A 12,729-nucleotide genomic window follows, 5' to 3' on the forward strand; every position below is an offset into this window, starting at 1 on the left:
AAACACCAGTGAGACAGAAAAAAAAAAACACGTCAGGTAGTAATAGGACAGATGTCGGGGACAAAATGGAACTTCGTGACTGGGATGGATTGATTCCTGAGGTGAATATTTCTGAAAAACTTTTACCATGAACTTATCTGAGTTCATATTTTTTAATTGAAAATTGCAATAACACTCACCTGCCATCCCTATCCCAGTCGTACACCTCCACTTTGATTGTTCTGGAAAAAAAACACACAAACATAGAATCGGGTTAGATTTGTAGGGTCTTGCACACAAGACTATTGTGCAAGTTGAGACTGTTTACTGCTGCCAGGCTGTCTTGTTATTTGGTCCACAGCACAGAAGAGAACAGTTCTCTTATTTTGGCATCACACAATGTTTACATTCAGTGTTTCTCACCAAACCACACTGTGTGGATTCTTGAGGTCTAACAAATGTTTGTCGTGGGTCTCCCTCCTCATAAAACATTTGCAAGATGGATTTTTTAAAAAAAAAAAATTTTCTCTTGTACATTGTTTACATCCATTTTCATTTGCTAGCAGTCTTCACTGCCTTTATTTGCACGTCGCTACATTTGTGGCCAGGTTCCTGCTACTATCTGTCAATTAGTGTAATAGTGTGAAAACTGTGGCAGGATGTGGACTTGCCCACGTTCGGCTTGCAGGATATATATATATATATGTACTGTATATAAAACAAAAGTTAAATGTAAAATGTAAAAACATTGCTCCACAGCACAACTAATTGTTAAAGGGTACTTTGATATGCTTCATGTAAGAATGTTTTCCTAAAAGAAAACAATAAATTAAAAGAAATTACTTTTTGGTAAAGCTGCATATCAATACTCTGCTTTAAGGTATCAGTCAAAATAACCTAGTGCCAGGTAGTATCAAAACAACATATCGAACAATAAATACCGATACCCAGATTCAGAAAAAAACCCCAAAGTATTTATACGGCTTTTCTTGCATCCAATCACTGCAGGCATTCCTCGGTTATTTACGACATGTATGACCCACTACCACACATGCAACAACCCATGCATCTGTGGGGTTGGTCTGAACTGTCAACTCCTCACACTCCCATTTTCATCTTCATTTTGACATTACAACCACTGATTTTCAAGGACAATTCAATTTTCCCTTACGGATCATCAGAGACTAATCTATCCACCTGAATTTAATGGAATTTTAAGTCCACACTGACATGCATAGCTATGCCAACATAACTGCTCTGCCGGGGTTTTAGGAATGGAACGGAGTGCAGTTAAACACAAACTACGAAGTTGGTCAATACTGAGAAAACATGTCAATTTAGAACAGCCTCTATTGCGTCTATCTTGTCTACAGTGCTTGCCATTATTGTTATTACCTCTCATTGGTTTTTGCGCACTACTTGCCAACTCTTGACAACAGCATTTGTTTGGCCCATGGTGCTGGTTGGCTAATTGTTAGTCCCCCTGCAGTGCTCGCTGGTCATTTTTCATTTCAACAGACGAATCAGTCAACTTGTTGGCATGGGTGGATGCCAAGGCCTGGACTCAGGCGAGTTTGATGAAGTCGAGTGCAGTGTGTTTGATGGGGTAAGCAATTCAGCGTGCCGAGATGCCACCATAAAAAATGAAAGAAATGTGGAAGGATTATTTCAAATACTGGTATCAATATAACTTTAAGGCAACGGAATTTAGTATCAGAATTTTTTAGATGATACTTAGCGCTACTTTTGGGGTTTTGTTTCAACCATGTTACTTTGTCAGAGCATTGAGGTAATACAGTGCATGTCTGAATAGGTGCTATAGTGTCATCACTCTGGGGGAAAATAACAACTATCCCCAGCAACAACTTCATTAGCCTCATCATTGCTTTTGTAATTAACAAAGACAGGAGACAGCAGCCACAGGTGTGTGCTCTGTTTAATGTCATCCCTCTGAGCCTTGGAGTTTTCAGTGCCAAATACATGAGGCTCATCATCACTCTTGAGGGCCACAAGGAAAAGAAACACTGAGGATGTTTATATATTTACCTAAAAGAGTTTGTCATTCATTCTGATGTGTTAATAACTGAATGATTGAGTGGGTTCAGTGGATCTCTCAAAAACAGCTATTTTTAAATAATATACTGAGCACTCATTTCATATCATTTCATTCAAGTATGTGTTGTGAAATGTTGCCAGGGGAACCGTAAAATCAATTAAAACGGATGTCAGTTTGTTCTAAAACTAGGATGCTCGCCAGCCTCAGAACAAGGCTGAGCAGCTGGCTGCACGTTGCAAGAGAAAAAGTCAGCTTGTATAAAATACTCCCTCCAAAAACCCGTAACTTCCAAACTGCAGCACATGTTAACTTCCAACATTCAAAAGCGCATCAGAAAAACACTCTGATGCCGTTTTGCACAAATGCAGCAGATACAATGTCTCTGCAGAGTGGAGAAGAGAAAAAAAAACAACTTTTTTTGGCACTTTCATCCCTGAGTCACATTGATCTTAGCCCCATGTCTCTCCTCTCCTCCCCATTTCGTCTTACACAAGTACTGACACCAGCCCAGATCCAAAGAAAACAGAAGCAAGCGGCACATCAGAGACTTCTTTTCCTGTCACTGAGGAATTGAAAGATGCCTGAAATAAGCCCTACTTCCTTACTGCCACCTGGCCCCTGTTGTTTTGCAGTGACAGTTTGTTCTTTTGAGGTTATCTTCAATGCTCTGGGAGAGAAATTGTTCACCTAGGTGGTGGAAACGTTATACTTATTTCCAGTGTGGAAAAAAAAGGTAATAGGTAGAGGTAACTGATACAGACAGATACAGCAGAAACAGTGGATACATTTACAAGGAACAAGGTAGATTTATTTGTAGATTTAGATTTGTAGATTTACATGCACTATTCCCCTATTATTCCTAATGTTAAAATATGAACATGATACAGGTCATTTAAGCAGCTCATTCCTGGATTTTCCAAATTAGGGCTTTTTCCGAAAGCATCATTTTCCGATTAATGTGAACTATGATGCTAATATTTGGGATTTAATAGCATTCTTTGGACGTGTATACAGTGCATTTAGAATGAGTTTCAAATGGAGTTACGACACATGGCCTCTTGTTTACCGTCAGCTCTGTCCGTTGTTTTGGATACATTGTACACAGTTGGAGCCCAGGTTGGATTTGATGCAAGGACATATACTAAAAATAGTCTTTGTTCTCTCTGGTCATGTAACTCCCATTTTAAAAGTATGTGCGTCTTTCTACTGCAGAGACAGCCTCGTTTTATGTGAGGTCCTTCTGTACATTGGTGAAATACTTCTTTAAAAAATGCCTTGACCTGGCTCGATCTTTGAGATCAGATCCGGACATACCTAGAAAAAAGGGCTTTGTGCATATAATCTTAGTGAGCAATAGAAGGGAAAGGGAACTGAAATCCTTTACACCGACCAATCCATAGTGGTAGTGCTGTAAATGCAAGTGGTGCTTTTTGAGTGTACGCCATGTTACTCAAAGCACCATGGTGCTGTCATCTTATCGGCTCAAAGCATTTCTCATCATTCTTCTTTCATATCCTAACCTACAGCTGTATCGAAGGACTTTTCAGTGCTCAGATCCTTAAGTGTTCTCTCAGAACAATACCCACTCCAAAACTAATCAGCCACAGATATCCTCAGCTACTATTCCAAGACATCTTTAATGAACACGACTCATCTCAGTAATGGAGGCGCATATAATTGAGGAAAGAAAAGGGAGACTGCGTTTGACACTGAACAATTCTTCAGCTCCAATTACACAGATCTGTCTGTGATCTTCTGCCAGGGATGGAAATAGACTATGCTTGAGTCTGGGCTGGCACGTTAATGACAAGGATTCGATCCTTTTGATGTTCTTAATGAATTGTCAGCATAAATATATATATATACCTTAGGTGCCACCCACATAGACGAAACACAGTAGGGAGTTTGATATACAGTATATATACTGTATATATATACAGTAGAAAGATTGAGCACATTTAAATTTAAATTTCTAAAACTTGGAAGCACCTTCCATTTCCCTCTTCTCTTTTCATGCTCCCTCATCCTCCTCCCCTTCGACTTGCTCATCTTGAACAGGGCCTTTGAAATATGAATTTCTGTATTTTTTCTTCTGTAACACTGCAGGTATGCTTGCCTTTGCTGCCCGTGATCGGTTATTCTCCTCTACTTCATTTCTCCTCCTGTCCTCCACCCCATCCCTACTCCCACTTTGCTTTCCTTCATCTACTCTCCTTTTTTTTTGCTAAAATCTTCCACAGCCGAGTGGTTGCGTGTATATATTGAGAGATGGATTTTCCTCGCTGTCACCAGAGACTCAACTGGATCCTGCCACTTGAAGGACAGTCTGCCTAATCACTGCGCCACCCAGTCGCCAGCCGGCACAGTTTGAAGGTGTTTCTATCCTTGTCTGTGTGTTTGCAAGATATTCTAAAGGGTTAGAGACAGATCTGACTAAAATATGGTCGACAGATAGCCTTTGGCGATGATTCAGATCTGGGATTTACGGGTGTTGTTTCCTAGCAATAACAAGCAACACTACAGATTTTATGCAGCAACAATTGTGCACAGTCCAGTAGCCTTTAGCCTTTGTTCAGTGTGGCTGCACATTGTTAAGGGTGTTGTCTTTGCAGCAGAAGGTTTCAATATATATTTTTTTCTCTATAATGAAAAGTAAAAATAAAATATAAAATGTCAAATGGGTGACCTATTTAACGTCACCATAATGACTCATGAATTATACTTGTGTTCTAACTGTTTTTACGCCGGTGACATAGGCCGAAAGCAAAATGACCCCATGTCTCAAGAACACCTTGAGGGAATTTCTTCAAATTTGGCACAAATGTCCACTTGGACTCAATTAAAAACTGATTCGATTTTCTCGGTCAAAGGTGACTGTGACCTTGTGTCCGTTTCATTCATATGAACAGGATATCTCAAGAAAGTCTTGGGGGAATTTCCCTAAATTAGGCACAAATGTCCACTAAGTCTCAAGTATGAACCAACTAGATTTTGGTGGTCAAAGATCACTTACCTCACAAAACATGTTTTCGACCCTAATTCGAAAATATTTTATCTGTTTTATCTGTAGCTTCTTGGCAGAAACATCCATGTCTGAAGCATCGTCAGCTGTCATGGCTACATAGGAGTCTGGTTAGATGTGGATGTGAACTGTAACTGCAACTTGACTGGTTCGGCAAAGGCAGTTATTCCAGTTTGTGGATAAACTAAAACTGAAGTTTTTAAAAAATATCATGAAGTCCAACTATTTTTAAGTGAGTTAAAGATTTGACTTGGAAACTTTCTAGATCCGTATCCTTGTTTTTGTAACATCACTTTACACAGGCGCAAAAAATCTAAAGATGCAACAACACACTGGCTTTAAAGAAAAGTCTGTGAACGGACAGGGCAGACAGTCAGCCCAAATGAAGTGCAGCTGTCAGTGAGATCTTTACAGTCAGTTCCATCCACATCCCACAGGGACTTTCATTGTTTTAGGATGCAAGAGACTGTCACAGAGAGAGACCATGGAACTGAAATACAAAATGTATTGTTCAATCTCTTGACTTGAGACTTTGAGAAAAAGTTTCTTTAAAAGAGGTCCATAGAAACATGTCTGAAGTGCACCGTCTCCCACATAATGAAAAGAATGAAATCAAAAATGGATCTCACATTTAAAAACCTATCAGAGTAAAAGGTACTTTATTTCAGCAGGAAGAATAGAGGGCAACTGTACAGTATATTCACGTGTACATGTACCAATGCCTGTTTGTCTGTCTTGCTGTCTTCTCTCTCTCTTTCTCTTTCTCTCTCTCTCTCTTCGAAAGTCATGCAGTCATCTTGAAGGGCGCATCATCTCTTTTAGTAGAACCACTGCATCTTCTTCCCTTTGTTCCCTTAGAGATGTCAGTTTGGAGAGCAGAGTGCCCCTTTTAAAAACACCGTTTGTTGAACTCACTCTGACTTTATGCCCTTTGGTGCAGCTAATGAGAGGAAGATGTCTGTACTAAGGCGCTGATCTAATTAGAGCAAAGTACATCAGCAGTAGGTCATCCACTGACATACTTGAGTGGGCTACTACTCTCAACAGATAAAGGTTCTTCCATCCCTTCTCCAACATGTGCTGCAGTGAGAGGGAGTAGGGCAAATGCCACTTCAGATAACGACCAGTTGTAGCCATAGTAGCTGCCTCTCCACCCTGACACAACAGCAATAAACAATTCTTCTTATACAAGTAATCTGCAATTTGTGTAACTCTTACTTTTTCTAATTTAGCGAGTCCTTTTTGATTAATTGCATAGCCCTTTGACTTGGAGACAAAGCGTTTAGAGAAATCAGTGTCCTCTGAGAAGCTTTAACGCAGGAATAAGTAAGGATTCCACAAACTTTCCTCGTTATCCTTAAAAGTGTGTTTCTATTCACTTACTTTATGAGTATTTTCAATTTTTGTAATAACACTAGAAATGTCTTGTTCTTCAATGTTTTAATGGCAACCAACTGGATAATGAATGCCACCACCTATTTATAACAATGCATTCAAATCCTAACAGTACATACTCAAGGAAGCTTAATATATATTGATTAAATCCAGAAGGAGTGTGAGTTTTTGGCTGAATTGAAATGACCAAACCTTTCTGCTCTCCTTGTGAGTGTTGAAGGGCTGTCCAAATCCAAAATGTATTTGCCTGAGTCCACAAGGGGCCTCAAGTGAAGTTTTATTGAATTATTTAGGTTTGTCATTTGTCATAATCTGCAAAGTCAGTGGTTGGATTTGTTCCATCTAAGATGTAAGGTTTCCCTGTTGAGGGTATAAAGTGAATATCAGCAATGTTGAGCATCAAATATAAAGGAAACATATAATTCTTCATACCAACTACAACTTATAAACCATGTTAACTGTATATCTTGCATAAGTTCCCAATATCGATTCAGTAAGGAACCAATTAGACTGTTTTGGACATATGGACTAAGACAGAGACACCCCAAACTGAACAAAGGTATTTTTCGGTTTAATTTTAGAGTTTTAATCAGTGCAGATTGTTTAAGTGTGAGCTGCTGACTATTCTGTATCACCACACAGAATTATGCTAAATGTTGATTTTACATTTATTTTTATTTTTTACGGGCACCACATTAGTACTTGTCAAATCACTGGAAGCTTTCCCTCAGTTGATAGATGTAAACAGTAATTAAATGGATCAAAAGAAATGACAGCCCTAAGATCTGTGTTTCTTGCCTGAATACAGCTTGAATGATAATGATGGAGGTTGAAAAATTCCACCCCACCCGTGGTCATAGAAATATGGACACAAAAAAACACTGAGGCACAGATTTTATTCCTCACCCACGCAGGATATACCCTGTTTATAGCGCTGTTGTGGTGATATTTCAAGACTTGCAGAATTTCAGGCTGTTTCAGCTCGTGGTCTTGTCACAATTTATTATACTCTAGGTGTGGGCGTGTATGTGTGCATGTTTGCGTGGCATAGGGAAAAAATACCTTTGATGGTCGGCTCAGTCCCTTGTGTATGATTGGTTCTGACAGGCTAGTGACCCCTTCTCAAGCTCATGAGTGACTGGCTGGCTCGCAATAATTCACCTGATATTTCCCAAGTATCAAATAGTTCCTGAGGCAACCCCCCTCAGTAGCTCTGTTCCCGTCTGTCTGTTTGGGATTTACCTCAGCTTTCTGAGCACACACCGGGCTCTCAGCACTCTCAGTAATTAGAGTTAGGACAGACAACTTTTGTAAGAGAGATGAGAATAGAGGGAGAAAAAGATACAGCATGCCACATGAAATATGCCCCCCCCCACAAAAGTAATCTGTCACTCCTTTTTCATCTTCCCTCACAGCTCCTTCATGATTTAGCTTGTTTTCCTCCCTGCACTGTCTTTTAAATTAGAAGCAAGCAGATAAGCTGGGAGAAAAATGAATTTATATCCCCTCTGACACAACATGTCAACATTAATTATGTGCCAACTTGGAAGAGCAACACATCATTATTTTAGATATTTAGTTACTAATGTGATCCAGTGTTTTCTAGGGCTGAAGCAATAAACTGCCAAAATTATATTAAAAATATTAAAACATTTTGTTATCTGTGGGTCTTTTCATGCCTGAAAACCAAGATCCCAAGATGCCTGTCCGAACCAAGATCCCAACCAAAGTTTATATTTTTTGTTTTGTGTACGGTACAGTATACAGTTTAGGTTTCAAATTGCAACTAGCGTGAGTGCTCCAAGGAACTACACGTGATGTACCTGTGTTCTGTCATTATCAGCTACATGAGTTGCGTCTCTAAAAGTCTGAACTATCCATTTTATATTTTCACCCCAAAAATCATGGTTCAATTTGACTGGAACTCATTTCATCGGACCAAAGCTGATGGTCCAGGCCGTGGTCCAGGGGAGGTTTATACTTGTAATTTTGGTTTGGATCCAACTACAAGAGTCCAAAAATTCAGACTGAATGACGTAAATGTGAAAGGGCCCTTATCCCCTCGTATCAGCTTTCCTGATATTGTTAATTTTGCACTGCTAACATTGAACTGACCAATCCTTAAACCACGTCCCCTTCAGTTGCTGTTACTGTGCCTGACAGGCTTTCTGTTTTTTGTGCTTAATAATGATAATGTGTTTGAAATGACAGCTGTCACAAGCATATATTATTAGCTGTAGCTACCTAGTTAGTTAAGATGAGTCGGTTGATAACGCCGTCTCCAGCTGTCATTTTTAATGTGTTCAGTGGACTCATTTGTAAAGGCAAATCTTGTAAATAGGTTGTTAAGATATAATTAATATAATACTAAAGCTACAGGAACCAGACAAAGGTTATGTTAACATTATAAGCAAATGTTGCTCATATCTGATTTTTTTTTTTTTTTTTTTTTGCTCCCATGTGACAGTTTTTCAGAGTAGTGTGGACACAGAAATCCATTTTCTAGTAACATCTGGGCAACTTTAATATGTGGTCCTAGAACCGATATATGTCCGATCTTTAGTCATGCGAATGCTCTGAGAATGTTCATATCATATTGTACATTCATGGTTTTTCCATATCAAACACAGTGCAGGCAAAGATAACTAAGTGTCACAACCAGTCAAAAGAGATTAACTACCAACAGCTTGCCTACATTTTAGTCCTGCCATGTTGTGTGATGCTGACAGAGATATTAGTGCCGTTGCCATGAGGGCTGAGGGGGTTTACTGTCTGTAATGGTGTTTGGGGGGTTGGAACATGTCAAGTGGCATCCGGATGAATCCCAGGACCCTAGGTTTCCCAGCAGAACATTACATTGTAACAAGATGATCAATATTATCCACTACACTTACCAGTGATTTTAATGTTGTGGCTGATCGGTGCATATCACTCAGATTATACATGAGGAGAACAGAGCTGATAACAGAAACACCGCAAAGAGGTCATTGGAGATTAGCGTCTCATTGTGCCTGACCCCTGTTACTCCAGTAACGATCGATATATACAGAGGCACACAGCAGCAAAAATTATGTGACAGTAGAAAGAATAGGAGGCTTAACACTGCACTATGCTTAACTGGTATTGATTTCTACTGGTTAAACTCATTGATGCTCATGGTGTAGTATTGTTGCCATCAGTACACAGTTTGCCACATAGAGAGATTTTGATTAAAGCCAGGAAGGTAGTTGTTAGATTGAACCAACAGGCATCAATGAAGGCCAGAAGATGTCAATTGGGGCAACATGGTAGACTATTCAAGGTGTATGTGTAAGTATTTCTATGTTTGTGTGTGTGAAGGTAGAAATAGAGGAGATCAATGGTGCAAAGAAGCATTGAAAGGATAAACAGCAGTTGTAGGGAACAGAAGGTGTAAAGACGAAGAGGGGGAGGTTGCATTGTACCTGTCGTAGTCTCCATTGCAGAGTGCTCTTACTGGGATAGTGAAAGGCTGCCACACTGGATTTAATGTGTTCTTCACCACCTCTGTTTTATGGCAGATAGTAAACCTAATGGAAGAGCAAGAGGGGGGAGGTTGGGAAAAGATGCATTAGAAAATTGGCAGAGAAAGAAATTGTAAGATTATTTTTTAATCACACACGCCTTGGAGAGACATAAATATGCAAATAAGGGGAGGAGCATGTGACAGAAGAGACAGCGGTAACAGGAAAAACAATGTGAATCCTACAGTGACAAGAGAGATCCTTTAAATAGAGCTGTACCCAGCTTTGTATACCACTTGGCCTGTCTCCCAGCTACATTGTGTTTCAGACTGCAGAGAATAATTTGGTATTTCAGTCTGGCTATTAAACCCTTTCCCTTGACCACAAGTGTGACGATGATATGCAAATGGACTACTCTGATATCTGCAATGCTTCGCAGAGCAGAGCCACATAAATTCCTATCACATAACCCCCCAAATATCCTCTTGAAAAGCAACAAGGCGTATCACACTTCTTTTTTTTTGCCTAAAGCCTTGGATTACTTGTGCTCCACTAAGTGCCTCAAGCCTTTCAAAACCCTGTTAGTCCTTTAGCTGCACAGGCCTCTAATTTGTACCCCCCTCTGGCACCAACAGCCAATACTTCTGGCACATCTGTGGGGATCCATTTCCCACCCTGTTATGTATCAAAAAAAAAAAAAACTGAGAAAAGCTGGAAGACAGCTAATGAAGCACTTGCTAAAGCATCTGTGCTAGATCGGGCTGTCGCAGCCACTACTGCACAACCCCTTGGGAGGCTAAAGAGCACTCTGGGAAGGCGTGAGGAGATCGGGAAGTGTTGTGCATCCCTACGTGAACTGCCTCAGAAACTGACAGCGTTTTTAATTTGATGGAAAATGCAGATTGTTTTTTGTTTCCCCTTGCTTTTATGCTTTTTTCCATTAATTGCCTCTCCCTCCTATTTGCTCTCCTCAAGTCATTTATGTAAGGTATAGTCATGGGAGTTGTGGTGATGTTGTTAACAGGATACTCGCCTCTGTATGCAGCCTCTTAACTTATGCTTCAGTAACCACTGCAGCTTTCCTCTTTACATATATTCTCACCCCCCTCCACTGTATTTCTTCTGTGTTCCCTCTTTCTCTTCCCCAGATGATTTTCATCTAAATTCTTTATTATGCTTCTGTAACCTTTATTATGTTGTACTTTAAGGCTCATTTTTCAAAGCAGATTTTAGAGTCTCTCTTATGAGCTAATTTATCCTGCTTCAACAAAGGCAGCCTAATATCTGACAGTGTTTTCTTCCCATAAACTTTAGAGCGTGCTTATAACACCAAATTCAGAAACTATCTTTTAAAGGGATATTTTGCCAATTTTCAACCAGCTTTGTATCAAAACAATGTGGGAAGTATGTGCAGATAAACTGTGGTAAACTTTCCTCCATCTAACCAGTGCCTAGATATTCCCTTCTCCCCTGGCAGCCAAACTCCTCCAAATGATGTATTTTACATAATTTGTCAGTGTTTTGCTGGCTCTCGGGCTGTTGCTCAAACTGCAGGCTGTACTTCACTTCCACCTGTGCTGCCACTGTAGACAGAGACTCTACAGTTTATCAAGATAGTTTTCTGCCCCTCTCTCTTTCTCAGACCAAAATCTGATCAAACGGCATGTTACTGCACTGCATATTTGTTTCCTAAAATGTTTCCAGAAATATATTTAAACGTCATGTTTCGCTATAATAGCAAGAATTTGTTAACAGGAAGTTTGTGCCATACTGCTTCCTGCGCAGTGAATACGGAGGCCTAAAAATATGAGATCAAACAGTAAAACTAAGCAGCGCTGATCAAATACAACATTGTTTATTTGTCTCCATAAAAGTTTTCAGAAATGTGTTTCTGAAAACTAGCTTGCTGTTTAACTGTCGGCTGCCATTGTTTCACTTGGACCGGTCCACGTTATGTCACCCACCAACGGAGCGTCTGGTAAGGCGTGATGCATTCTGGTTGTTTAAGATTTTCTAGTACCCCTTGACCAAAAGCATCCTTTTCTTCAATTTCTCAAGTCATGTGTCACCAATTTCAAGAGTATTTGCATCTTTCCACTGCAGAGATAGCCAAGTTTTATGTGAGGACTTTCTTTATATCGGTGAAATACTCCTTCAAGTGTGTTTTTGATGGCAAATACTAACCCTTTTTGAAACACTTAGGACAACAAAACAAAATCACATCAAGCACTCACGTTCCATCCTCGTTGCTTCTGTAGAAGACCATGAAAGGGTCCGACTTCCCAAAGAAGTCCTTCTTGTCCAGCTTGTTGGCACAGAACTGCATAGTGGCGCTGTCCTGCAGAGATGCGTGGAGATGTGGGGAGAGAAGTATATGATAGCTTAGAGAGGAGGGTATAACTTCTCCATGATTAAAGAGTGGATGATATTATTTATGTGGCCTGTTTCACTTCTCTCCCCCTACGTCTTCTCTTTCATCTTCGGCGCTTACAGTGGGACAGCAGATGGAGTCAGCTCTCTGTTCACCACACAATAGGATAATGAATACTGCCTGAATACTTAAGTCTGTTTATACCCACAGTGTTTGTGTAGGGGTCTGTGTGTACCGTTACTTGTATTTATTGGCATACTGTGAGGGCCCTTTTTTCCCCACTGAGAAGATTGTTATATGACATGAGAGCAACACATTTATTAAGAAAAATAAGTTCGTTTTTGGTAAGCTTTTGTGCACATTGATCCAACTGTTGACCAGAAGCTTCAAGTCCACAGCAAAAATATCAACACTTCTGGCCCAG

The 12,729-nt window shown here is 39.9% G+C and overlaps 1 protein-coding gene across 2 annotated transcripts in view; it reads right to left on the bottom strand.

Annotated features, from left to right (window-relative positions):
• The window catches only part of cpne5b (copine Vb), a 144,962-nt gene that overhangs the window by 30,608 nt on the left and 101,625 nt on the right, over nt 1-12,729 (bottom strand). For both annotated transcript variants that reach the window (XM_042496425.2, XM_088085362.1), the window contains 3 exons: nt 12,169-12,272; nt 9,896-10,000; nt 180-221 (listed from right to left, as the gene is read on the bottom strand). In XM_042496425.2, coding sequence (XP_042352359.1) covers nt 180-221; nt 9,896-10,000; nt 12,169-12,272 — 251 coding nt within the window. The remainder of the gene's footprint in view (nt 1-179; nt 222-9,895; nt 10,001-12,168; nt 12,273-12,729) is intronic.

This window comes from Plectropomus leopardus, chromosome 2 (assembly GCF_026936395.1).
Source record: "Plectropomus leopardus strain MGB_pleo_1.0 chromosome 2, ASM2693639v1, whole genome shotgun sequence".
NCBI classification, from domain to species: Eukaryota; Metazoa; Chordata; class Actinopteri; order Perciformes; family Serranidae; genus Plectropomus; species Plectropomus leopardus.